At 35.1% G+C, this 27,287-nt stretch overlaps 2 protein-coding genes across 2 annotated transcripts; one reads left to right on the top strand and one right to left on the bottom strand.

The window, feature by feature from the left end:
- Window positions 1-921: 921 nt before the first annotated feature.
- On the bottom strand, window positions 922-22,387 carry LOC128992425 (alpha-1,2-mannosyltransferase ALG9). Its single transcript, XM_054415993.1, has 12 exons — window positions 22,126-22,387; window positions 21,864-22,023; window positions 20,436-20,641; window positions 19,899-20,012; window positions 18,690-18,800; window positions 11,786-12,068; window positions 9,705-9,821; window positions 8,841-9,039; window positions 7,792-7,933; window positions 7,196-7,325; window positions 4,143-4,273; window positions 922-3,488 (listed from the first exon to the last, which is right to left on the bottom strand). The coding sequence occupies exons 1-12, from the start codon at window positions 22,221-22,223 to the stop codon at window positions 3,341-3,343; spliced, it is 1,839 nt and encodes a 612-aa protein (XP_054271968.1). The 5' UTR covers window positions 22,224-22,387; the 3' UTR covers window positions 922-3,340.
- A 2,945-nt stretch (window positions 22,388-25,332) lies between these two features.
- On the top strand, window positions 25,333-27,190 carry LOC128992740 (NADH dehydrogenase [ubiquinone] 1 alpha subcomplex subunit 2). The gene is made up of 3 exons (XM_054416470.1): window positions 25,333-25,539; window positions 26,331-26,437; window positions 27,024-27,190. The coding sequence occupies exons 1-3, from the start codon at window positions 25,451-25,453 to the stop codon at window positions 27,110-27,112; spliced, it is 285 nt and encodes a 94-aa protein (XP_054272445.1). The 5' UTR covers window positions 25,333-25,450; the 3' UTR covers window positions 27,113-27,190.
- The last annotated feature ends 97 nt before the right edge of the window (window positions 27,191-27,287 follow it).

The raw sequence follows: 27,287 nt of genomic DNA, 5'->3' as shown, positions 1-27,287 counted from the left end.
AAAGCAAGAGATCAATAACCTCGAAGCTAGATATTAATGTATTTAATTGGTCCGATTTACTGTAATTCTTAGGTAGGTTCTTACGTAGGTACTGGTTCTTTTCCTTAGAACCGGTAGTTTACAAATTAGATATCGTTGGTGTTGCACCTTATTTATTAGAGCCGTCCGTATTCAATTTAAGTGATGTCTTAACTCTGTATAAGTTTAGCTTTTTCTGCCTGGATTCCAAATCTTAGCTTACCCGGTATGCTAAGAAAATGATAACCTATTTGAGTAAAACATTTGTTGGGCAAACCGTCATGAATTGTTTACGCCTTTATATTGTTTATGTATCAATAGTTCGTGGCCTTTGTTGGATTGTTGTATTGTGTTGTTTTGTTGTATGTTGGTAACGCATTAATGTCCTTATTTCTCAGTGTTTCACGGAATGGACAAGAGCACCTTTGATACTGAAAATGTCAACCGGAATAAAGTGTTAAATGGTGAGGTTGAGGTAGTACTTTCAATACGTTTAAGTTAACCGATGTGGAAAGTAACTTTCAATTATAGGCCTACTTTAGGGCTACGCTTCATGGATCTATAAAACATTTTTAAGTTTAATCATTGGACATATGGACCAACACGATCCGGGCGACATTTAATTGCGAAGCATTTATTTTGGCTTGAACTGTCAGATAATGTATTTGCGAAGGTTTATATATAATAGTTTTGCCAGCATATCTGCAAATATGCAAACTAATTGCTGCTCTTAATCTTAATATAAGAAGGTTTCAACTGACTACTATAAGATCCCCGTGCGTAGAACGGGCACACAGCTAGTTTTAACATTAAATTCTTAATTTTAACATTAAATTCTTAAAGCTGAATAAATTGCTGGTTCAATCAATTATATAAAACAGTTTATTTCATCAATACATTAAGTTTATAGGCTACATGATCAAATAAATAGTAATCATAAAACATTTAATTTTCCATGCTGTATAAATAATCCGTAAAACAATAAATGTCAGTTAAAAAGCACAATTCAACAAAACTTGAAAATAAGCCTACTTATTTACAAAATAATAAAATGTAGACTATAATTACACAAATATAACCCCTTGATAAAGATGTATAATTACATTATGAAAAATGTACAGTTTTTATGACAAATGACTAGTTGCACAAAGACCTTAACTTGCACATTGGTGCTTTCTGTTTACTGAATAATTAAGAAGTTAGTTGTTTAAAAGAACGCTAACCCATTTTTGCACACGGGAATTTGAATCGAACCCCAACACCGTTTATTTAGAGTGGGCCCTTCTACCGGCCACACACCAGCAAGCTTAATATGTATTGCACATGAACGGGATTCAAACCCACACATTTAACTGCAGCTACACCTGCCAGTTCGACACGTTATTCAACTTAGCCAAAGTGAGCGCCAGTGATTCTAGCTTATTCAATTATAGATTCTAGTGCTGGTAAGTGGGATTCAACGAACAACGTAAGCGTTAGTGGGTTGTGGCTATCACACCGCGACGAGCTACACTCGTAAGTCGTAACACAGCCTCAATGGGTTAACTGATTTTCATGTGTTCTACTTTGCCTTAATATTAATATAGGGAATTAACATAAAAATGACTAGATAGATACATTTTATATGCAAAAATTAGGACATCAGTTTGTGTGTTAGGGTTAGGAAATCTAAACTAGAGCTAGCTTTCCATTAACAACAATGTTCAGCTATACATAAATGTAATAACAGTTTTAGAAATTGTAAGTGTCTGAGCAAGCTGTATAAATTTCATTGTACCCCACAGATAGTGCCGTTATAAAGTTTCAAGTATTATGATTTTTTATATGAAAACGTGCTTTTTGTCCTATGGTAACAAAATAAATTAATATAAAAGAGTTTCACTTGTGATAGAATAGAATAGAACCCCTCATATCTTTCGAACAGGACTAGAGGCAAAAGCTGGTGAATTTAAGTACTGTAGAACCCCTCAAATCCTATCATCTTCCACAACCACGGCAATACCTATAAGCATATCTTGTTGTCTTAGCGACAACGGTGGTCGTCTGCCGTGATTATGCAACATCCGTGATCGGCCACACTAGGTCGGATATCCCGAGGAGTCGGTTATGCCGAGGTCGGATATGAGGGGTTCTAATGTGGCGGTAAATGGGAGAGGAAAAGGATTAAAGAAATCCTCCATAAATATAAATAACTCACAGTAAAACAAATACAACATTTTCTCCCATCAGTTCTACGAAATGATTTGAGGACCTAAATGCAAACATGTTTGATGTTAACAAACACAGGAAGAAGGCGAGCAAAAGCAGTTTTAGGCTGTTGGGTATATAAGGTTAGATATGAAGTTCTACTGCAGTAATAAATTAAATTTAACCTCAAAACAGTTACCTTTGATGATGCTTAGACACAGGTGACCAAACTATGTACAATCATGAATGAACGTTAACAATATTCTAAAACTAGTTGACTTACTACTAAAATTGGAATGAACAACTCGTTAAATAAAGTCTTAACATACTGGAGCTTAGTTACGTTAACGCTGAATACAGCTACATTTTGTGTAAATTGATAACGCTTCTTGTTGAATATACTATATAATATGTCACGACAGCGGTAACTACTCGTGTAATTAGAGGAAAATAAACAATAATTTTCACCGATCAAATTGCAACATAAAAAATACAACACACAAAAGTAATTGAATCTTTTCGGTAAATTCATCACCACTATTTCCCTTTTATCAAACACTATTCTGTAGAGGAAAAAAGTTCACATACTTTATTAAACGGATTTCTTTAACTACCAGAATTCTCTATCGATCTTATCCCTTAGCAATAACTGGTGGCAAATATCAGTAGGGAGTCTATACACTTTGTTGAACAACAAACTAGCAATTATAACTTTTCTGATCCTAGCAAATGATATATTCAACAAGATGCTAGGACACATTGCTCTGTTTATGCATACAAAATGAACACAAAACTAAAACTTTATGTAATTCTTACAGTATTTTTCTAACAGAATTTTTATGTTTCAAACAAGTCTGTAAGTGCTGGGATTTAGCATCTCGTTTCACCTAACCTACGCCATATAACTTATCTAACTAGAAAATCATTTTTAATAGTAGTTTTGAATTTACAGAAAAGTAACAACATATCTGATTAAATGCTACAATGGAATGAAATTGCGTCGCTGTACATCAGTTGCTATCATGTAGCTACAAAAGTCATTACTTCAAGCTTTATTTGGCAACCAGAGAGGTATATGACCATCAGTAACAACAGCAGTAACCGCACAAAATCAAACAGTCTGTAATGGGAATTTCTACCTCGTCATCCTAACAGTTTGGCTTTGTGGAGATCTGTTTTGATTGTGTCGGTGTTTTTTGGCCTTGAGCAGATTGTAGTTTGAAAACTGACAATGTTTCTCCCAGAGAAATGGAATGTAGAAAGCACGGAAAAATCTGTGTGATCTGAAACAATAACACATGTTTAAGAGATTGATATTTAGCAGCATACTACCTTTGACTATTGATAAAACTAGACGTTCCATCTCCAAGTTAAAGCTGTCGCCAGCTTTTAAATCAAAATGGTCGTAGTTGGATTATGTAGTCTGTGATCCAACGACAGATTGTGCTGGTGTAAAATACTGTTTTCTGTCAAATACACAACATAACCAAGTTTTAAACTGATGGAACTACTTATTGTGAGCTATAGCAACTGTTATGACCCAACAACTATGTCAGTAACAAAATATAAAGAGGAAAATGTAATTTTCAGACACTAGCACATTCTGTGACTGACTCACTTAACTACGATATTGTTTAGTAAAGTTTGGTGTTTAGTAAGTGTGTTATTGTTCATATAGATGGGATGTCTACTTCAGTATCCATTAGTCAATGACTTAAACTGACCAAATCTGTTCCTACAGCAAGAGCCATTAAGTACACAAAACTAAATTTGTTTCTGTGATGTGTATTTATAGCCACAACAAACTATGAGGGTTAAAAATCCTGAAATTCTAAACACCCTGTAAGATATTAAATTATTTTCTGCAGTTCCATGAGTAAAAAGAAAAGTGTCAAATGATTAACTCCAATATTGTCTTGTGGAGCTGTAAAAGGTACCTGGCAGGGTTCAGGAATGGTACAGTCTTGACAATGGTCCATTTATCAGTTTGAGTCGAGTAGTTGGGTTCTCCCTCCGATTCCTCTCCAGTGTCGAGATCCACGATAAAGTGGCAGGTGGAAGGATCAACCTGTAAATAATATTAATTCGTTGAGTTTACAAAGCCGATAAATGAGACGATAGTCACATAACCAAAGCTCTACTTGCGACTCTGTGAGTATATCCCTCCAAGTGTCTCTAGTTTTGGTCTTAATGTTCGCCCATTTATTGCGCAATCGCAGGGTTTTATTAAAATGTATCTTAGAAACTTAAAAACAATGTAAAGTATACTGTTTTATATATCATTTTGTTTGGAAAATTATGGGCTTCAATGTAACATATAAAACATAAAAAAAATGTTCAACAATTTTTGTGGGGTTAAAATTTCTCAAAAATTATAAAATAAATGAAAAAAATGTATGTTTGCGCTCAATAAATTGTTATAATTTATAGGTCTACAAATATTTTAATTTAAAATAGCCCACTTTGTTCAGAATTTTATGAGGATTCCAAAAATATAATAATATAAGGAAGTAAGTTTGCAAATAAATAATTTATGGGCAAAAAACAGATTTCGGTACATAGCATTTAGCTAAGAATGCATAGCCTAACCATAGCAAGGAATCTGGCTGATAATTTACATCAATATCACTACCAACTTCTTCAGGATCATCAACCAGCCCTTCAAAATCACTTAAATCTTCTTATAATGCACCACGTATATCACTACTTTTGATTTTTAACACTAAAACAATGATAAACGTAATAAAACACATCAGTCATCGGTGCGAGGTTAACCAAGCTGTTTACAAACACGCACGTCAGCTGTCTGCTACAATATTTTCGGAACTAAAATGAAAAGCGTATAGAAACAGACATCAGGAGAAAGCTCTGAATCTGCTGAAAAAAACTATACCTAACTCGATCCAGTTCAATCCGATTCAGTCAGTCCCAGAGCCGTCGCCGTAAACAGTGTTTGTGAGTCGCAAAAGCGACACATAACACTACAGCGGATGTGTTATGAGTCGCTTTTACGACACATGATGTAGCGACTCGCTACAAGACAATAGGTAGCGCAAGTCACGTGACACGGGTGCGCGCGCAGTCGGTCCGGCAAGCACGCGCGATGAGAGTAGAGTCGTAGTAGTGTGCCCGCCAGTAGCAGTTCAACTAGTCCGGATAAGTAGTAGCATAAGACTATGTCTAGCTAATAGATATAGGGGTTGGGGAAGGGTGTAGGCAAGGGCAAACTTAATTTAATTATGTAATTTATTAGGTTCACTAATGGTCGTGGTCTGGAAATCAATATCACAAATTTAGAATTCACATTTGCTAAATCTAGTTACTTTTCACGAATTAGAATAAGTCCAGATATATATATTTTTTTCTCTGTTCACTATATACTATAATTAGATATATTAAATAACATAAAAGCTGGCTGTGATAGGCAGCTAAGGTAATATTGTGCACTTTGACGAGGTAGATAGTTTCCATGCAATAGAGTTGAGCAACGACAGGAAATGTGCGTGATTTGGTAGTGGTCAGAGGAAGGTATATAGGGCCCAGGTATCTTCATTTACACTCATACTACTCCCCATCATCTCAATAACACTCGGAGGGATATAGCTGAAAGCTGTAATAGTTTATGTGTGCCGCAACCTAGGATTCAAGTTGAAAAATACTATGCAAAAATAGTAGTTTATTACCTACAGTACTATCCTTTGGGCTCCCAACAGATTTTTGATTGCCTCTGTTGTTAGTGATGACTTTGATTTGTGATTGAGGCAGGGGCGGCTCCAGGGAATAATTTTTTGGGTAGGCCTGGCAAGGATCAAGAAAGAGTTTGATCAAGGGGACGAGAGGTTTGAAGGGCTTCCCCCTTCAAAAAAGGAGTAATTTTTCAATTTAAATTCAAAATAATTAGTTTAAATGCTTTAACTTTATTTACATATAATTACATTGCTTTATTTCTTTCTAATTTTGAATTATCTACCAAAATGTTGGGTAGGCCCGGGCCTACCTGGCCTGCCCCTGGATTGAGGTCTAAGCCATTGTCTCCCAGGCCATGGCCAGCACTGAAGATTTAGAGTTTAAATCCTGTCTCAGGCAACTCATGGGAGCCTAATGTCAAGGTCATACCTAAAATAAGCAATGGACATCTGGGGAGAAAATTGACAGGAGGGATAGATTTTTTGTAAGTTTCACCTCAGGTATTTTGCAAATTCTTTGCTGTAAGTGTCCATTGAAAACTTGTGTAGAAATTGTTTCGATTTATTTAAGTTCATGGTTTGTGACAGTGAGTTTATCTCTTAAATGACATGTTCATAAGGAGAGGGTTAAATAATTCAAATTCAAATTAAATAATTCAATAATCTATCAATAGAGAGACTAATCTCAAAGGCCTTAAAAATGTTTGGCATAGGCGGACGTTATGAGTAAAATAATAAAAATTTAACCATTGACTATTGAAAACCCAATGTAGGAGTCCCATCTTTATAGACCAGCTAACATCATTTTTTTTTATAAAATAAGAAAATTGTAGTCATTGAACGAGCTAGTGTCTCAAATTCTAATTTACACCTTATTTTTTGTTGCTGGCATAGTTGATGGGTCATTACAGTTATTATAGCTCACAAAGAGTCATTCCATCAGTTAAAATTGGTAAAAAGGTTTTAGTGTATTCGACAAATTTTAATAATTTAGATCAGCAAAATCTTTCAGTGGCTCACATCAACTTGTCAATTTTGATTAAAAAACTGGTGACAACTTTTACATGGAATTGGAATGTTGAGTTGTATCAATAGTCAAAAGTAACTCAAGAAATGGGGCCCAAAACTATGCATGACTGTACTACAACCTTAGAGTGTTAGTCAAGGTTACACATGGACTTTATCTACAGTTTCAGACAGACAGGCGAGGTTTTTGCAACTTTAAAATATGAAGTGTGGCTAAATTACCAAATTGAAATGTTGACAAAGTATATTGACAAAAGATGTTAGCGAGTAGTACTCACATATCTTGAAGGCTCCTCAAGATTAGCATCGTTCATGTTCGGAGGCACAACCATCGTTCCATTCTCCAACAGAGAGAACGGTTGTGGCAACTGACCCCGAAACTCACACTTTAAAAACTGCAGCTCCCATCTAGAGAAAAATAATGTTCAATAAGATATTATTTGTTAAGTCTTTGCAGTTTAAAAGTTTTGGTTTAGATTTTGAAATTTAATTCAATATTTTAATCCATAATTTTTTTACTTAAAAAGGTTGACTTTAGATAGTAACAAGACCATGGTTTGAACCGTTGCCTTACAAAAATGACACAGGCACATAAAATACAAAAACACAAAATTTAAAATCTTGAACCAAAGGGTTCGGTTTTTTGTGAGGGAAAACTAACATGATTTTAGTCAGTGAATAATTCCTGGGTCTCAACGGATTATGAATCATACATGCACAGAAAAGAGACAACAATAAGTGGTAATTACAACATAAAGGATTGTATTAACATTTTTCTTTGCAATATATTCACTTATTAAGTGAATAAAATAAAATATATAGGTACGCTAAATCATGAATAATATAGACTGCAACTGAACTTCGATAAACTCACTTGTCTGAAGGTAGGAAGAATGAAGATGGATACCGATACCATTCTTTGCCCATACAGATGTTAACGTGATGATCGGGGGAAATTCCTCCTTCCGCTGTCAGCTTGTTTAGTTCAATGAATACATCCATAGGCGCTGAATAACCTGGAAAACGGTAACAAAGCGTTAGGCTTTTTTAAAGCTTCTTTTCACAGCACAGGCATTTGGTTATTGGAGAAGATATATCACTATTGAGGATAAAGCAGAAACAGAAAAGTTTGTGTTGATCCAGGAATATCAACCGTACTCTTGCAGTCGAGTTACTTCGCTTATTAGCTCCTAATGCATCAAACGAGAGAGGATAGAGCTTTCTCTTGAAATTTTCATTTTGTTTTTTTAAGAACCAATTGCTGTAACTTATTGGTTGAAATATGTAGTTAAAAACGTTTTTATTTGTTGAAAAAGTGGACTGTAATTTTTAACACTGAATATAAGTTTAATGAAAGAGAACTGTAAATTAATGTAGACTGTCTGTAAATAAAAAATAAAGGTTCTGCTGAAAAAGTCAACTTCTAAAAAATTCAATACAGTTGTTTTTAGTTCACTTTATTTATACGGAATTTAAACTGAATTTAATAAGTTAATTTTGCTGTTTTCACTATTTTTTACTTCAACTTTTCTGCAATAAATATTTATGTAGTAAACATGTAAAATTTTTGATCTTCACATTTTTACTTGCCTACTTGATAGTTATGTACACCACACGTTTTTCAAGTTGTTTTAAAGAAGATAATTGTTAAAGAAATTATTTCAGGGAAAATTGTGATTGGTTTAAAACTTTTAAATATGTTATAAAACTACATTCATGTACCAGAAGAAATATAAAAAATTTGTAAAGAAAAGTATTTAAAAAAGGATACCAATGTCAACATTGATTATTAAAATATTCTTTTGGTTAGACATTTTATGTAACAACATATATTTTATAGTGAAATTGGATTGAAATCGCAATAAAAACATAAAACATTGGTTGTTGAGTGAAATTAATACAAAATTATTCTTGGCTGGTTACCTTTGTACAAGGCGAGTATCCGAGACACTCCAAGCGTGGAGGTGAGAAGAAGCGCAGGGAGCAGCAGATACATGGTGTGGTTGAGGTAGTGGATACCCGACCTGACGACCAGTCGGAACCACAGCTTCTGTACACTATCCAGCGTCACTCCTCCACATAGACAGATGAGAGGGTACACGGGGAACAGGAACCTCTCCTCCTGCAGAACAATAACTCATGGTAAAAATAGTATTGATCCTTCAAGCGATGCTAGAGTTATTGAGTTGTTCATTTACACTGTGATTAGTCAGAAAATCAGCAAGGCTGCTTTAAAAAGATTTATTTTGAATAACAGTTTTTAGAGTTGAGGGTAGTTTATTAAAAAGCTTTTTCCCCATATATTTAGGAGTTTTTTCTATAAGCTTCTAAGGTTGTCTTGGTTTGTTGGTTGTCTAACGTTGGTTTTTTTTTTATCTGGTGTTACAAATGTGGTCAAAGTTTTCGTTAATGTAGTCATCAAAATTTGACTTACTATAAAAGAGGTGACAAAAATAGCCATGCATATTTGGGTAAACCTACTCCAAATAAATACAAACAAAAACTTGATGTTGCTCACCAAACAAATAACTATTGTTAGGTTTGAAGAGTTCCTGCTGTAACGGTATGTGCACGGGGAATTCATACTGATCTTAAATGGAGGGAGCAGGCTAGAGGTGTGGGACTTCGAACCCTGAGGTCAGGGGTTCAAATCCCGCCCTTCACCAAGGCTGTAGTCATGTAATTGTCCAGTGTCCTCTTAGACTAACTTGAAGTAATGTGTAAAACAGTTCCGGCCTATATCCTAGCATTCTAGGATGTAAAGGAAGGACAAGAGGAGAGGCTGACCTTGTGAGGTTGCAGACAGAAGACTAACAGCCAGAGATAGAGAGGTGAGAGAGAGAGCCAGTACGGGAGAAACTGGGCGTGATGCAACTTGACAGGCACAACTAGCTTGACGGCTACCTACAGCAAACACGGAAATAAAACACTTGACAAGCACATAACAGACAGGGCTTTGTAGGTCATCATACCTGTGCTGGACTGAAAAATATCAATTTTTTTTAGTTGTAATACCTTAAAAAAGTTGCTAAATTGTAAGACTAAAATAGGGTAAAAATATTGGTCATTATCTTTTTGCCGTGCTCTAAAGTTTAAACAAAAAATGAAAAACTCAAATTTTTTCAAAAGTTTGTAAAGTTTTAAAATTTTTGATTTTTAATATGTTATAGTTGAAAATGCCATCTGCAAGGCACTAAGAAATTGATATTTAAATAATAGTATTTCATTTTAAGATATTCTGGTCGCGCATCAGCTGTAAATATTGCCACAAATAAAAATCTAGAAAAACGTCATTTTGTAATAGACTAATTTGAAAAATAATTATCGATATCAAAATAGAATACTGAAAATCTGCTTGCCCACGTTCAGACAGTAACTGAACAAAAACAACGGACAAAGTCAGAATTGATCTTTCGGTCGCGCATAACAATACAAATTCACTTGAGCGTGGCACTATCGCGTCAGTGACTGAAACGACGTCATGTGATTCCGAAGTTAAAGTTTATGAAATTGAACAACAGGATGGTGATGATAATGTACCCCTGTACTCACCAACTAAAATTGACGATTGTATTGACAGCAACCAAGAATGTTTACCTGAACTCCAAAAAAAAAAGTCTTCTGGTAGGTAAATGAGGATTATCTTAACTCTACTGCATTGGTTAGCGATCGTTATGGTGTTTCTGATGGTGCTACAACTGCAATAGCCTCTTGTGTTTTGCATGACGTTGGCATAGTTACTAGGCCAAAGAGGAAACAAATCAAAACATAAACTTCATTTGTTACAATTTTATAAGAATTCTTCTCACAGATTTTTATTCTGTTTTGGTCTTACAATTTGGCAACTTTTCCAAGGTAGGTATTACAACTCGATAAAAAAATTATAGATTTTAAGAGATTAAAGATTTTTTCAGCCCAACCTACTTGGCATTGCAAGATAATATGACCTTGAATTATTTATTTATCAATTTTGTCATTTGTATTATTTTCCTTATGGATTTTTAACATAGGTACAAAATAAAATATCCTTGAACGTTTTTAGAAATAGGAAAATAACTGGACTATTGAGGATTAATTACGGTGAAAGTGACGTATTTAATTTGTATTTGAAATGAGTGAATGTGCCAAGCCAGTCAGTGTTTTGTTCGTTTCCAATGTATAAATTCTACATATTTTTTCAAGAAACGAATTACTGTAATATTTAAGTACAAAAAAACCATGGTTTTTATTTCATTTACCCTATCCCAGAACTGTATTTTAAGTACTATATAGGCCTAATTATTATGTGTCTATTAGGCATTTCTAGGGTATGTTTGAAAATGCGAACAAATCAGTTATCTGAACTACCTACGGTCCCAATTCGGATGGTTCGGATTTTTGACACTCTACTGTATATTTGATTAACATTCATTTAAATATTTTTTGCAGTCAACTAAATTACCATAGTAAAATATAAATTATACCACTTTTAACATTTGGATACCGGTACTGAACTTTATCACAGTTTGACATAGTGACTTAGAAACAAACACACGCCTGGGTCAATGACAAGGTGGAAATAAGGCAGAAACCATCTTAGGCATACACATTGAACATTTTCATAAGTTTTGTAGCAAGGCAATCGCATGAACGGTTTGGTAAATGAGTTAAGGGACATTGGACTTATGTGTAATACTAATGAAATAAGTTTAGACATTGTTAACATCTAGGTTTTTGATCTGGCAGAGATGATCTGTTCATCTGTTATATCAAACAAATTACGGTGCAATACATTTTTAGAGCTTCAAACCATGGTTTATAAAACTTGTTTTTCACTTTAGTTGTTAAAAACACATACTGCATCTCATACAAAACTCAATCATACCTACCAAAGCAAGGGGAGTGAGAAGAGCAGCGATGAATATGATGTTGAAGTTGAGAAACCCGTTGATGATGTAAAAATACCAAGGTTCCACACCGTACAAGTCTGGACCATGGGTCGTGAAAACGTTGTAAAACACAATATTGAGAGGAGCCACAACCAGACGACCGTAGTAGAGTGAGTCAATGCGAGCCATCGGCAGTAAGATGGCGGCACAAGCAATCAGACTCCACTGAGCGAACAGCCACCAGTCCTTGCGACGGAACAGCATGTCGAATGCTATTGGCACACTGAAAAAAGTAGTAGAGTAATTAATTTGTTTACAAAGTCATCTAAAAAAAAATTCTCAAATTGTTTGAGCCCAGAAGACCGATACATCGGTCACCATCCTAATCCAACATTGACTTGCAGCTAGGGATGTTCAAATGCTTTTTGAAAAACAAAATCTGTTTCATGAGAATTTGGATTTGTGTTCATAAGATGAAAGGGAACTTGATTAAGGCTAAACATCCCAGGTTTAGTTCCAAATTCTGCCACCAAGTCGCAGCACCAAAATGGAGTCATTTTGTGTTGGTGTTTATTGGTGGAATTTTCATCCGATTTTCATTTTGAAAACTGATTTGTGAACGGAATAAGATGACAATTCACGCTATTGAAGATAAATTTGAATTAAGTTGCTGGTTAAAAAAAGCGTAGTAAAATAATTGTGTTTCAAAATAAAAAATGAAAATTGCAGGTAGTCATTTTAAAGAGAATAATTTTTAATTAATTTTACTTTTTAAATTTTTAAAATCGCTTGGCTGGTTCAGTCGGTATCGTTGTTTAAACATTTACAGTAATTATAACAAACGCGAGAGAGGCATGAAGCGGTGCAGGACAGGGCCGCTGTGACTCATTCCAAGGTCACACTCACATTTGCTACCCCTCCCCTCCCACAAGACGGCTGGGGTGTTGCTTGTACACCGGTGGATGACGGTTTCCCGCGCTTCCATACACGAACAAATACAGAATTGAATTAGGGGTTTTGCTACGCTTTAACCAAAACAAATTGCAAACAAAATAATTATTTAAAAGTTTTGATAGTGTCATCAAATTTTTAATTTTATGATAATCGCATTTAGGCCTAATCAAACTGTAAAATTGGTGTAAATCCGTTGGCAAATATATAAATCTACTAGCAGAGTACCCGTCCTTCGTACGGGGTTGGAATATAAGTACAAAATGCTTATTGCAGTTATACTCAAGCTTTGCGTTTGTAATAAGGGAGGACACAGTTTGATAAAATTTGCTTTTTTAAATTTACAGTATTCTATAGTATAACACATCTACCATAGCCATAATGTTCTACCACTTCACCTAAACAATAGAGAAAAATAAATTATCAACAATTCGCAAAATTCCACAAATTATTCATGAAATGAAAAACATAAACATAACTGAAAACAATCCTACTTTGACAGTTCTCATTGCGAATCACAGTTTTTTGTTGCTGCTTAGTTCAAATTAGCTGTTTTCATAAATGCAAAAAAATATAGTGCTGCACCCTGTTGGTAAATCTTATAACTTTTTAATGCTTTTCCATATCATAGAACCAACTTTTTTAGTTGAAACAGCTGACTAAATTCTTTAATTCCCTTTAAATATGAATACTCATAAGGTTAACGTGAGGAATTACAGAGCCACTGGGGCGGAGCCCAAAAGGATTTTTGAGATAAGAATATGCCTATATGTTAATCGGGAATGTAAGCTATCATCATGCCAAATTTCAGCCCAATCCGTCCAGTGGTTTATGCGTGATTGAACTTCAAACAAACAAACAAACACACAAACTTTCACATTTATAATATTAGTAGGATATAAATAAAATTACAGTTTTGTCTGTACATTGCTTAGAATCATGCAGGTTTTGGTTATTTTTACGTTTCAAAACATAAGAAAGCCGAAACGAATCTTAATTTCTGTCTGTTTGTTTGTCTATTCTATGCCAAAATGTCATTTTGCGCGGCCTACTCCTAGAAAACTAAAGTTCCGATCAAGGTTCTAATATTTTTTCCGTATTTACTGGATTGGTGAGAGTGTCTTTGGCTATAAAAACATGGTCTCGCTTCTTTGAAAACAAAATAACGAACCATCAAAACCCCAATTTGGTTCGAATTTTGTCAAACTTCCTCCCAATGTTTACTATTACTGTACATTTTATCAAATAACGATCAGCTGTTTGGATTAGTTCCCACTTCTAGCTGTCACTGATTTGTTTACATTAAAAGTTGTTTACAAATACCGCAACCATTTCCGATCAAGTTTTGTTAGCACATCCAAACCAAGTGAGATTAAAACCGTTGTGCCTTACTTAACCGGTTTAATTAATCGCAAGTGCAACGATTGTTCTTGAGTTTTGATAACCGGGGAAAATGCCGTGAACCAGAGTTGTATTACTGTAGTGCTGGGAAACTTGCCTACATTTTTTTAATCATCGTCACCAATAGCTTACAAAAAGGTTTTCACTTATTGACGACGTTTCAAGCACAGTTGTGTAAAAAGTGGAAAGTAAAAAATCACAAATGCAGTGGGTGATCGTGGATGTTGCTGAAATCTTGGAAGATCTATATAATTTCGCTGTGATAACTTATAGATGTAGCTAAACTCGCTTATCCAATGTGTTGTTCATTTTTGGTTTCTACTTACATTTCGAAAACGATATTGGTACTTTTCCTATCTAGGAAGTAAAACTAAAAACGTCCAAAACCCCAGATTTGTGCGTTTTTGTCACATTTCCTCCGAATGTTTGCTAGATATATGTACCGATTATCGTTTAGAGATTACGTAATCTTTTAAATAAGAAACCTTTGTTTGGATAAAGGTGGTTTCTTCAAACTGTCATTAATATGTTAACATTAAAAGTTGCTTACAAATAATGCTATTAATGGGAAATAACTTTGATTTTCGAAAACTTAAAAAGAAAATTAAAACCAAGGGAGATTAATAACTTCGGTACTGCACCCCATCAAGTGAAAGTTTTTTTTTTAGCAAACCATAGTGAGTTTTTAAAGCTTTACGTTGTTAACGTTACATGTTAGGTACATGTTTTGTGGCCTGTGTATTTATTTATTTATATATTTGCCAACGGGCTAACACCTATAAAACAGTTTGATTAGAAGGACAGTTCGAATTGGTCGTAAGTACTAGGCCTATAGTTATTTTCTTAAATGTAAACGTTGGTTTTTGGTATTGCTACTTTTCCTTAGAACCGGTGGTAGCAGTAAGAATCATTTTTACGTACAAGCACATCACTACAACTAGCCATTTGATGACACTATAAAAACTTTCAAATACAGTAGGCTAATTGTTTTGTTTGCAATGTTAAAGCGTAGGAAATCCCCTAATTCAATTCTGTATTTGTGTGTGTATGCTGTCTGTTGGTAACGCATTAATGTCCTTATTTCTCAGTGTTTCGTGGAAAAGACAAGATGTTTTAAGCATTAACATTAAGCACCTTTGTTAATGAAAATTTCAACCCGAATAAAGTGTGCAGTAGTGAGGTTGAGGTAGTATTTTAACTACTTTTAACCAGTGTGAAAAGTAACTTTCAATTACAGGCCTACCTCGGGACTATGCCTCATAGATCTATAAAGCAATTCCTTTTATCATTAGATATAAAATATGGACTAACACGATCGGGTGACATATAATTGTGAAGCATTCGTTTTGGCTTTGTAACTGTCAGATATTGTATTTGCGAAGGTTTATATATATTCCTATACAGTAATAGTTTTGCCAGCATATCAGGAAATATGCATATGCAAACCAACCCCTGTTCTGAATATAAGAAGGTTCCAACTTACTACAAGATTCCCGTACGTAGAACGGGCAAACAGCTAGTATATAGATATTTGCTAACAGATTTACACCAATTTTACAGTTTGATTAGGCCTAAAAACGATTATGATAAAATTTGATGACACTCAAAACTTTCAAATAACTTCTTTGTTTGTAATATGCTTTGGTTCAAGCGTAGCAAATCCCCTAATTCAATTCTGTATTTTTGTTTGTATGTCTGTTGGTAACGCAATGTCCTTATTTCTCATTGTTTCGTGGAAAAGTCAAGAGCACCTTTGTTAATGAAAATTTCAACCCGAATAAAGTGTGCAATAGTGAGGTTGAGGTGGTATTTTAACTACTTTTAACCTGTGTGAAAAGTAACTTTCAATTACAGGCCTTCTTTTAATGCAAAATGCACACTAAATATGCAAACCAACTCCTGTTCAGAATATAAGGTTTCAACTTACTACAAGATTCCCGTAGGCCCTACGTAGAACGGGCAAACAGCTAGTAAGTAAATAAATGCACATTCCACAAAACATTGATACGTTAACAACGTAAAGCATTAAAAATTCATGATGGTTTGCTAAAAAAATATTTCACTAATGTTTTATCATTTTCATAGCATAAGCTATTATTTTGGAGTCCAGAAAGAAAACGTAAAAATTGGAGTGCAAGAGTGTTTTGCGCCAACTCTCGCAATGTTGTTTTAGCGCTAACACAGCTCGCAATTTTAGTCATTGGAATGAGCATTCTCAGTTAAAGAAATAACATTATGATTACTGTAATATAATATTAATTGCTGACACAAGTATTAAATTTTATATATTACTGATAGGCTTTATTCATAGGCTTTCTTAGGCTATGAAACGTAAAAATAACCAAAAGCTCCATGATTCTACAGATAAAACTTTAATTTTATTTGAATAGATGTCTCTTTCCGACTTACAGAAAATACTTGTTTTTAAATCATAAACTAGTATCTGTTAAAATCAGGAGTCCAGTCTAGTAAGTGTGTCCGGTCAGAGTATGAATGCGAGGTGTGTGTGAGATGACGAAGCTTCAGTCGCGTTGCAGGGCCGGGCAGGGCGGCTGGGCAATGGAGCTGCGCTATGCGGGGGGAGGGGCGAGGGGACCGGTGCGCGAGAGAAATAATGATAATTTCTTTAAAAAACGATTCCGATACAACCATTTGGCCGAATTAATATCTGAAAACGGCAAAATTCTTTTAAAATTTCTCTTTACAAAATGACTACCTGCGATTAAAAAAAATAATTACAGCAAAAAAAATTCTTTATAAAACTTTTTTGTAAATAAATTTTAAAAAACATTAGCAAAATAGCGGGAATGTCTTATTTATATCATTTACAAAACCGTTTACAAAACAAAAATCTGATAATAAATACGGTAATTATAAGTGGTACAAATTTGCCGCAGAGGTGCTGCTATCTATCGGGCCAGAAACACAACTTTTTCAGGGATGTTTAGCCTTAAGCATAATAAATCAAAGACTGGTTGGGTAGCTGAGGGGTTATAGTACTCGCCTAACAATCAAAAGGTTGCCGAATCGATCCTGAGAAAAGTCAGTAGCTTTTTGATGTTTCAAACCTGGACCCAGCTCTCCCTCAACATTGGGCTTCAAATCAATGATCTTGGATAATGTAACAGCTGATCTTAGTACGTAACAAAGCTACACCGATCATCTCACTCCATTCTACACACATCCTTCACTTCTATGGGTTAAAATAGACACCTAGGTGAGGTGGTGTTCAAATCTTAATTGATAATGATACAACCAAGGGTCAAGAACTACTAGGCCTACACTTTGGCTTGGGGTCTAGCTATATTATTAGTGTAGGAGCCTGTTGGGTTTGATCTATGGTTGAGTCGTCCACAGCCTAGAGCATCCTAGATTTGTACCAAGTCTCTGTCAGGTCTGATGTGCAATTTATTGAGAAGTTAACTGTTCTGTAGCAGTGTTTGGTGGGAGAGGCCCGCCTAAAATAAACGGCTGGAGTGAAAGTAGCTACAGGATGAGTGGGGATTCTTTGAGAGTTTTACTGTTTTACCTCAAATCAGGCATTTTGCTACTAGCATACTACATACATCTTTCTTATCCCTACTGTGTGCGAGTTAATCAAAATCTATCTAAGAAAATTTGGATTTGTGTTTCTTATATGAGGGGAAACATGCAAGCACAAAATAATCACAGAATAATACCTAGACCAAGGGTTAACCCATTGGGGAAGGAATTAATGTGCTACCTGCAGCACCTACTGGCGGCAATTAATTTTACCGAATTTGTAGACTTTTACTCTAACTGCTATAGAAAGAAAACCGTAGGTAATAAATTAATAATTCTTTCACCATTTTGTTCACAGTAAAATTGTCTACAGAAAAGTGGTAATTGGATAGTCAAAGTTCTAAACTAAAAAATATATATATATATAAAGATTATAAAAATAAAAATTTTAAAAACAATATTTTGAAAGTAAACTTGATATATACAAATTCCAAGATTAATCCAGACACCAAATAACACTACTATTATAAAGTTCAATCAATTCCCTAAGTAGAAAAATCAAAAGTTGTGTGCTTTTATAAGTAATAACATTTTTAAAAAATTTTTTGTTTACCTTACCGCAGCTGATTTTTGGTGATATGTGGTTTCCATGGCAACACAAAATTGTTTATTATTTGCTAAAATAAATGAGTAAATACGCAAATCAAGAAGCAAGATATTTATAAACATTATAGTAGTAAGAAAAACAAAAAGGGCGAAAAATAATAATAACTAATGGCGCTGCCTAGCGGTGACACGAGCGGCACTCGTAAGTCGGCCGCCGGGCCTGCAGCGGCCGTACGAGTAACGCTCGTAAGTCGGCGCCAATGGGTTAAGACGAATGATTAGCTTAGCAGAATAAATATTAAGATCATGATCAAATAAATTCAATAAGAATTCAAAACCTTTCCACACACTAAACTTTTAAACTGATCGTCTCACTAACTACAGTAGCCTATAAACATTATTTATTTATTTATTTTAGTGGCATTACTTAGTGGTATTAACTAACCGTCTACTATCAACTCACCCAATCAGAGCCGCAAACGGCCAGCTGAGGAAGGCCGATAGGGCTGTAGCAAACACCGCAAGTTCATACTTCCGTTGGAACCAAGCCCCCATCGATAACATCGTCATGTACCTGTTCAATAAACAAACAAAAGATAAGTAATATTAAAACAAAGTCTACGATGAATTTAGTTTTGCTACCATGATGAGTACCGGTACTGTATTTCATAGTATTGCTGCTACAACCATAATAAATGCTGATTTGAAAAAGCAACTTACAACAAAACATACAAACTATCTGGACACAAAACAAAAGCTGGTTGAAATTTTGCAGCATTATATTTAGTGGTATTTGAGAAATAGTTTTTACACAGAAACTATCACTTTGAGACGCAATGCTGCGTGTTTCATATCTAACTGCAATTAGTGTGTAATAATTTACTTTTCACCATAATCTAAGTTATTTTAAATACACACTGAGTAATTTCTGTAAACTATATGAAACGATAAACAGATTATAGTTATTTGTGCAACTAGTGAGCAAAGGGAGCAATTGACTCACTCGAGAGAAATACTTACTCACGAGCCGTAGGCGAGTGAGGAATGGTTTTTCGAGTGAGGCAAATGCACTTTGCACTCGAGTTGCACATTATATTTTTCCTACAGTTACCATAAAACAAATAAATTGGTAAAAAAAGTGACATATTTTTACACAGAAGTGAATTTTTTTTATTACATTTAATGATACAACAGTACAACAGCTGACCAGCTGATTTACAGCCAGTGTTGCCAACGTATTTCGCACGCATACAACCTTGTCTGCATGTTACGCGCTCACTATTTCGTGCCTTCACGTTGCAAATCTGGAATGAGTGAGACAAAGTAATTAGAGTGAGACAATGTTTACATTGTCTCACTGATGAGCGAATTGGCCACTTTGCTTTCTCAAATCAGCGAGAGAACATGTACATTACTGACTATAACCAGCTGTTTCTTCAGCCAAAACCAATAAACAAATTAAAAATAAATAAAAATCAACAGGACAGCTCGGTATAATTTCAAACAATAAAAAAGATACCGACTTGCATCAGGATTGAGCCAGCAACCTGATGATTAGAAGAGGAAAACTTAATCCACTCAGCTATGAAAAATACCCATTACGCTTTATACATAAGCATTAGTATGGATTCACTACAGTTAAGAGTATTATTAAGACTACTTGGAAACTTACATTGAAAAGCTGGAAGGGAGAAACGCTGTGCTAGAGATAAACATTCCTGCGTTGAACAACATCGCAACCAGCATAACACGGGCCACATGGATGCCAAACTCTCTACAAATGCTCCTAAAAGTCATGGGGATTTTAGTTCAATGGTACATTTGCATTAAAATTTAGAGTCTGAATTTTAAATAGTCGAGTATTGCGGATATAATTAAATAAATTATAATAGGTGACTTTGATGTAGTAAATTGTAGAATAAAACGTTTCTTACTTTTGGTATTATAGCCTCCTGGTAACTGATAAAAATTGAAACTACTAAAATCAGCTTATGTTAATCCACAGATAGCTCTCATTAACTAGTAGTGGAGACATCATTACCTTTTCATTGACGTTTATTTTTATCATCTTCTGCTGATGACTCTCTAATTAAAATTTAAAAAATGTACTTATACAATATAAAGTGTTTTATACTACTCTCCATAGTTTTGAGATACCCTGCTTTTAAGTGGTAGTAAATTTAACTTAAACAATGGAAGTTTATATTACTTGTAGAAGTAAACTTCACAGAGGGCGCAGCAGAGACCAAGCAGGCAGCGGGAAAAGTAAAAGATGAGCATTTTGTTGGGCTGCAGTAACACATGGTACAGCCAGGCCGGCACGACGTGAACCATGAGGTAGGTGTAGGAGCGAAGAGCATACTCTGGGCTGTACTCCCAAGTCTGCATGCCCTTGCCAAAGAGTAAATAGTGGCTCTGAAACATGTTGTATACACATTAATTTAATTTAACTCGATTGTCACACCACAGTGCACGAAAATCGAAAATTAAGGAAAAGTGATGAAACACAAGATGAATTTAAGATTAATCAGACGTCTTCTTTGTTATGTTTTTGGCAAATTCTAGGAACTTCCAGGGAGTGCCTGTTAATCTGTTATCAGATTTGAAATCCAATATTTCATAACCTAAAGCTCAACTTGATGATTTACTGGGTGAAATTGGTTGGCTGGTAAAATAAATGCAGAAGAATGCAGTTGTGTCATAATATTACAAACTTTCTGACCAACTAGGAGGTTTCCCAGGTCCTAAAAAATACACATGGTTTTCATAAAATTTGGTACGGCAACGAGAACAATACACAGATAAGTCATGCCTATATCAGCCTCAGGGTTTAACGTTTACATGAAATATTTGTTTTCCACGTAATACCCTATTTGAAAAAATTCATCCAGTGTTTCGTTGATCTTCCCTCAAAATAATCCACTGACTGAGGTAAAAGAATCCAACTAGAAGTCTGTTTACTAAGAAAATGTATTTTATGTTTCAGTTTGAAAGTAGGCTAATTGTTTTTGGTAACAGCCCACAATGCAGAAGAGAGCATGGTTGAAGTTTTGATAAGTGGCCCATTCGTTTTGGTCTAACCTATTTGAAGTTTGCATGTCCAGGCCTAGCTGGCTTTTGGTAGGCAAGTTAAATTTGAGACTTTTGAGTGTCAAAGAAGTTTTTACAGAAGCAAATGTGTTATGTAGTAAGTTTTTAAAAAAACGCGCAGAGGATACGTTTCCGGTAACCGAACGTGGATTAGGCGTCCGGCAGTGATGTCACCGGGTTGTGGGGGCCTAGAACACCATTAACTTAACACGATACAATGTACGGCCATCGGTGTTTGTGGTGTAGTGGCTAGAGTACTCGGCTGATGTACAAGAGGTACCTATCTAGATCGAATCCCATCGGTGACACTAACTTTTGTCAAAGATTTTGCTTGGAATGCAATTTCTTCTTAACTATAGGCCTACGGTACATCTTTTGTTAGAATTTGAAGCTATAAGTTAAACATAATTTAACCTTCATTCGATTTTTTCAGTATCAGCAAGTTTGGTTTGTTAGGTTAGGTTATGACAGTAACTGCCAGACGCCTAATCCACGCCCGGTTACTGGATGCGTATCCTCTGCCTTTGAAAAAGTGATAATTTCTTACCGGTTCCCAGTAATTGTAGGTTTCATCGCAATCGGTTATATGGCTCCATACAGCTGCACAAAACCGAGCAGAAAGTAGCGCTTTGAATGCAGTATCATTACTTGGATAGAACAGGCCCACTTGGTCTATGAATTCTTGATTTGTTATTACTTCTTCTTTCCTAAACGTGACATAACCTCATATTAGAAATAGGCCCAGATTTCAGAGGGTTTCTACAACCACAAACAAATCAGAATCACATTAAATTAAGTAGATAACTGACCTTGTGTTTCCTGAAGTTTTACGAGGAAATGGTTTTTTATTGCCCTCTTTCCTGCCACTAGAAATAGAATGGTTTCTTTGCCGATTTGACGGCGCCATATCTTTTGAATTAATAAGGATTTTACAAATCCATATTCTGAAAACAGATCAGCTGCGAAAAAGTTCTACGTATCACAATACGATTCTCACAGAAAATTGTAAAAATGTCAAGTAAGCGGTAAATGAAGATATTCGAGTTTGTACCGAAAGAGTAAAGACTAAAGGACTAAAGGTTTGACTTGACGACGTTTGACTCAATGTTGTCAGTTTTCTGTTTGTGGTTTGTGTTGTGTTCGTTTTGTGCTTGTCTTTGCTGCTTACTCGGTTATAGAAGTCGTCTGCTTCATCTTTAAAGCCTCTTCGATCGATATCTTCTTTGACTATTTCAAACTCATACTATACATGTTACACAATATTTTCAACGGATGTTCTGCCTATAACAATACTGTCTATACAGGGTGAGTTTCTACTGACCGTGTTAACTTCGCCAGTGGGTTCTACCAAAGATTACATATCACTAAAAGAAACAAAAAAGTTTATGGGAAGGTATGTCCGAAAATCCATATTTACCCAGATATCCGCCATTTTGTTTTTTTATACAAAAATATTTTTATCTGTGAAGTTTTTTATTCGATGATTATGAAACTTGGTAAACATGTTACCATACACAAGATGGAGGTAGCACTGCCATGGCAGAAGTCTGTCAAAAGCGAGTCGCTGATTTTGTTAGGTTGGTATAGCAGTAAGTTTTCTTACCATAGCAATAACATGGCTTCTTATAACTAGGCTGTATAGCAGTGAGTTTTTTGTCATAGCAATAACATGGCTTCTTATGGACACACACCTCACGCAAACATGGCGGCTGGCGACACGCATCTTTGACATTCAGTGCTACCCCCAGTTAGAATTACAGCTCAGTGCACAAGACCTATAATAGAAAAAATAATAAAGTTGTTCCGATTGTAAATTTCAAAATGGCGGCCGTTTGATTTTTCTAACTTAAATAACTCGAAAACGGCTAATTCTATGAAAAAATGTTAAGAATACTTTTTTTTAGCATTTTTAATTTCCTATCAAACGATACCAAGATCAAAAAGATCGGACCAAAGATAACTGAAATATAACGGTTTTTGTGTAAAAATAAGGCAAAAATTAAGGGTTTGCCTTATTTTTACACAAAAACCGTGATCATTGTGATCTTGGTATCGTTTGATAGGAAATTAAAAATGCTAAAAAAAAGTATTCTTAACATTTTTTCATAGAATTAGCCGTTTTCGAGTTATTTAAGTTAGAAAAATTCAAACGGCCGCCATTTTGAAATTTACAATCGGAACAACTTTATTATTTTTTCTATTATAGGTCTTGTGTATGGACCAAGTTTCATAATCATCGAATAAAAAACTTTATAGATAAAAATAAATTTGTATACAAAACAAAATGGCGGATATCTGGGTAAATATGGATTTTCGGACATACCTTCCCATTAACTTTTTTGTTCCTTTTAGTGAGTAGAACCCACTGGCGAAGTTAACACGGTCAGTAGAAACTCACCCTGTATAACATATCATGACTTGACACTTGACAGAGAATGTTTTGAATGTCATCCATAAGTAAATACAGTATTATTAGGCATGTTAAAAGTAAAAATTATGAATAGGTTTCTATAAAAACTACAATCATGCACTAACGTAGTACTTGCACGACCACCTTTAAAACTGGCAAATAATGTCAAGTTCAAGTTTAAGCTTAAAGATTACAACGAGCATTTAATAAAAGACAGACATGAAAAACATGTTAAAATGAGGTTGGTCTCTCGAACACTTAATAGCACTTTAATTATCTTCTATCTATAATATTAAAACGAAACAGGGTTTTTTTATTTCACGATTCTGAATCAACCACTTGACGGATTTTCATGATTTTTGTGTTGAAAGAAAGGTAATTTTGAGAACTAGGGAATGTCGAAGCCATAATTTTAGTTTAGGGTCCCAGTTCTTTAGAAATTAAGTTTTAATTTTCAAAAAGTCTAGCAGCCGACGGACGAGTTAAAGTCGTTTAATTTAGTGGTGGTTTAACTAACAGCTGGTTTCTAACTGTCATTGAAATGTTACAAGTTGTTTGTGTACAAAAATATTGATCGTCAGACTTTGCCTACACACTATTTTACTTCAAAATGCAGTTTATCTTCTATCGTAAAAGATCTATGTTATCAGGAGATTGTGTAATTTTGAACTAAACATTTTAAACGTATAATCAAGTTTTGTCATAAATGCAATCCGTCTAAGTATAAGTGCTTAATCCTTTAAGATATAAGTGGTTTACGTGTTGATACATCTTTTTCTAGATGTTTGAATATAAGTATGGCTGCATACAGTACACATTTTATTCGTAATGAAAATGTCAACCGGTGTAGTAGGTCTCCAGAAAACTGACCAGTAAGCTGCAGGGTGTCAGTAGAAACCAAAATCGATTCATACCATATCATAACTATCCCAGTAGTACTGTATGATTCAGAAACTTGATAAAGGGGTAGGCCTACATTTTAAAAGTAGACCAAAAGGCTTGGATCTCGGATGGGTTGGGCAGGCTTTTTTATGGCGGAGAGAAGATACTTCAACTTTTAAAAGTGTATTCCAAGGAGTACTACAAGGTAGACGACCACTTGGAAGACCAAGTAATGAAAGACATCTTCAGACTGGTATCTTCCTGACATCCAGAAATGGCAGGGGATAGAAGATAGAAGAGAACGGGAGGCCAGGATCATTTTAGAGGTTTCAGTGGCCAAGGTGGTAAAATAAGGTACGGTAAGTGATGTAGGCCTATGCAGTGGAAGGTGGTATGTAGCTACTGTACTCAAAGCCAGTGTGTGTGAATCGGCCACCAAGTTGTAAACTAGCTGTTCTGAATCATATTCAGTTTTAATTGACTAATCGATTCCCGTACGTAGGACGGGCCAACAGCTCGTTTATATTAATATTATTTAAGGTAATTATTTAAAATGTGTACAACGCGATATCGTGTAGTTTTTTTCTGGTGTTACCATTTTACCTTTACTTCGTGATCTACGCTCACAGAACATTAGTACACTTTACTTTTGCCGTCAGCTGGCTGGTATAGATGTGGTGCAATTCTGTTTGTTTTTCTTGCTTTCTTTCAGTGTTCTATTCGTCTGCTTCTGCTAGTAGTAGTACTTGCTAGTGTTAGGTCTATTATAGGTTACTTTTCAAAGTCAAGAGTATTACGCCAAGTACCTCAATTAATTGTACTTATTATTTAAAGTACTTGAAATGGCAGGAAGAGCTGTTAAGTTTGGAAGTGCTTTGAAGGAGCTTAGGATTCATTTATGCCAAACTTCGGATGCCAGTAAAGGCGTGAGGTGAGAGAAAGGGTTCAGTTGTTTTGTTTCTTTTTTAGTCATAAGGCCAATTCGATGGGTTTTAAACAATTAATTATAATATAATTAAGTTTCTAATAAGCTATAAAACTTATACAATTCTAATTATTTCTGTTTGTTAAATCGCTGTTCTGTTCTGACTTGTAAGTCGTGGTAACCAAATAACTTAAACTGGTTGCATGTCCCCATTGGAGGATCCCATACTGAATTATGTTTTAGAAAAAGGCAAAATAAGCAATGTCTTGTAGTCTCCTTAACAAAAAATTAGGTACTCTGCTGAGCCTCTTAAGAAACCATTTCAGTCCAATCTAACTTTGGGCTCAAGTGGAAACCCAGTAATATGGCCACATCTTGGTCCTCATTCTTCTTTAAAGTAAAAATCAAACGTCGTGTCTTCGCTTCTTTCTGTGCCAACCCATTAGCCTGAAACCAGACCTTAGCCTCACTGTACACCAACTGTATCCGCTCCCTCGCTAAGCCAAAATCTGCTCCCCTGGACATGATGTTTGTGGCGTCAGCGTAGATGTTCGTCCTACCCGAGATGCAGCTATCAAGGTCATGGATATGTAGCCAATCATCTATATGGTCTAAGTTTCTCAATAATCATTGATTAAGATAGTCTTTCAAGTCAGAATAATTAGTGTTTGCCAGGCTAAAATGTAGCATTTAAAGTTAGTACTCATTTTATGACTCTTTTAGGTACCTAACCAATATGACATTATAGTTTGATAGCTAACTTAATCATCTTTTTACTCAAAACTTGTTTGTTTCAGGGATTTTGTCGAAAAGTTTTATGTACCACTGAAACAGATGAATCCCAAATTCCCTATTCTGATCAGGGAATGTAGTGGTGTCCAGCCTAGAGCTTGGGCTCGATACGGTAAGATTGGAATTATCGCCTAGGCCTATAGTATATTATAGTGTGGGGGAGCAAGCTAGTCTAGTGGTTAGAGTGCGGGACTTCGGTCCAAGAGGACCCGGGTTAAAATCCCACAAAATCACCAATGGATTTTATCTACTAAGTGATAATGCCGCAACCCCTAGGTCTAGTCTGAAGTAATGTGAAAAACAATCCCAGGCTCGTGCCTAGCGTCCTAGGACTAAAAGGTCTATTATAGGCTAGTTATGACACTACGTAGACATACTCTGATCAATTTTAAGTATTTCCAGTGGCATTATGTTGAAATAAAATTATCTCTGATACCAAAGCTTTCAACAATACTTTTAGATGATGATACAGTTATTTCATCTTTAATTAATTGTCTGTTAGGGTTGTTAGTAACTTTAACAGGTCAATGAAATGAAATAATTGGGACACAACTGTGGATTTTTGTATTGAAAGGTTACACTTAAACAAAGAAAAACAAGTGCTTTCTCAAGAGTATATAATAGTTTTCAATAGTTAGTATTGGTATTCAATACACCAAGCTCTTTTAAATAAATATATAACTAAAACCTTTTTTTAGGTCACGGAAAAGAAACAAGTGTCTCGTTAACTAATCTACAAGCGGAAAATGTGTTGAAGGAAATTGAGAAGCTGGCATCCAAGAACTAATTGTGGGTTTTCTATTAGTTATTTTGTAAATATGATGATAGATTGTACGTTAATCATAAAAATAAATATTAGTCGGTACTCCTGTGGTTTTTAAACATTTCCCCTATCCTAGCCCCTTGAGCAGACATGTTTGGGATTGAATTGGCAACATTTTTGTGTCAAAACATTATTTACT

This window comes from Macrosteles quadrilineatus, unplaced genomic scaffold, assembly GCF_028750875.1.
Source record: "Macrosteles quadrilineatus isolate MER2022 unplaced genomic scaffold, UCM_ALF_1.0 Scaffold_4__1_contigs__length_99947679, whole genome shotgun sequence".
In the NCBI taxonomy this organism is placed as follows: Eukaryota; Metazoa; Arthropoda; class Insecta; order Hemiptera; family Cicadellidae; genus Macrosteles; species Macrosteles quadrilineatus.
Note: the sequence above shows the minus strand (reverse complement) of the source record. Positions and strands in the feature narration are given on the sequence as shown.

What these genes read in the sequence shown, in the direction of transcription:
- LOC128992425 (XM_054415993.1), bottom strand. Translation starts at nt 22,223, where the DNA reads ATGGCGCCGTCAAATCGGCAAAGAAACCATTCTATTTCTAGTGGCAGG. An exon ending in TTCTCACTCCCCTTGCTTTG is followed by an intron (nt 9,822 to 11,785) that starts GTAGGTATGATT and finishes TGTTTGCTGTAG; the next exon opens with GTAGCCGTCAAGCTAGTTGT. An exon ending in CCATTCCTGAACCCTGCCAG is followed by an intron (nt 3,489 to 4,142) that starts GTACCTTTTACA and finishes TTATTGTTTCAG; the next exon opens with ATCACACAGATTTTTCCGTG.
- LOC128992740 (XM_054416470.1), top strand. Translation starts at nt 25,451, where the DNA reads ATGGCAGGAAGAGCTGTTAAGTTTGGAAGTGCTTTGAAGGAGCTTAGG. An exon ending in GATGCCAGTAAAGGCGTGAG is followed by an intron (nt 25,540 to 26,330) that starts GTGAGAGAAAGG and finishes TGTTTGTTTCAG; the next exon opens with GGATTTTGTCGAAAAGTTTT. An exon ending in TAGAGCTTGGGCTCGATACG is followed by an intron (nt 26,438 to 27,023) that starts GTAAGATTGGAA and finishes ACCTTTTTTTAG; the next exon opens with GTCACGGAAAAGAAACAAGT.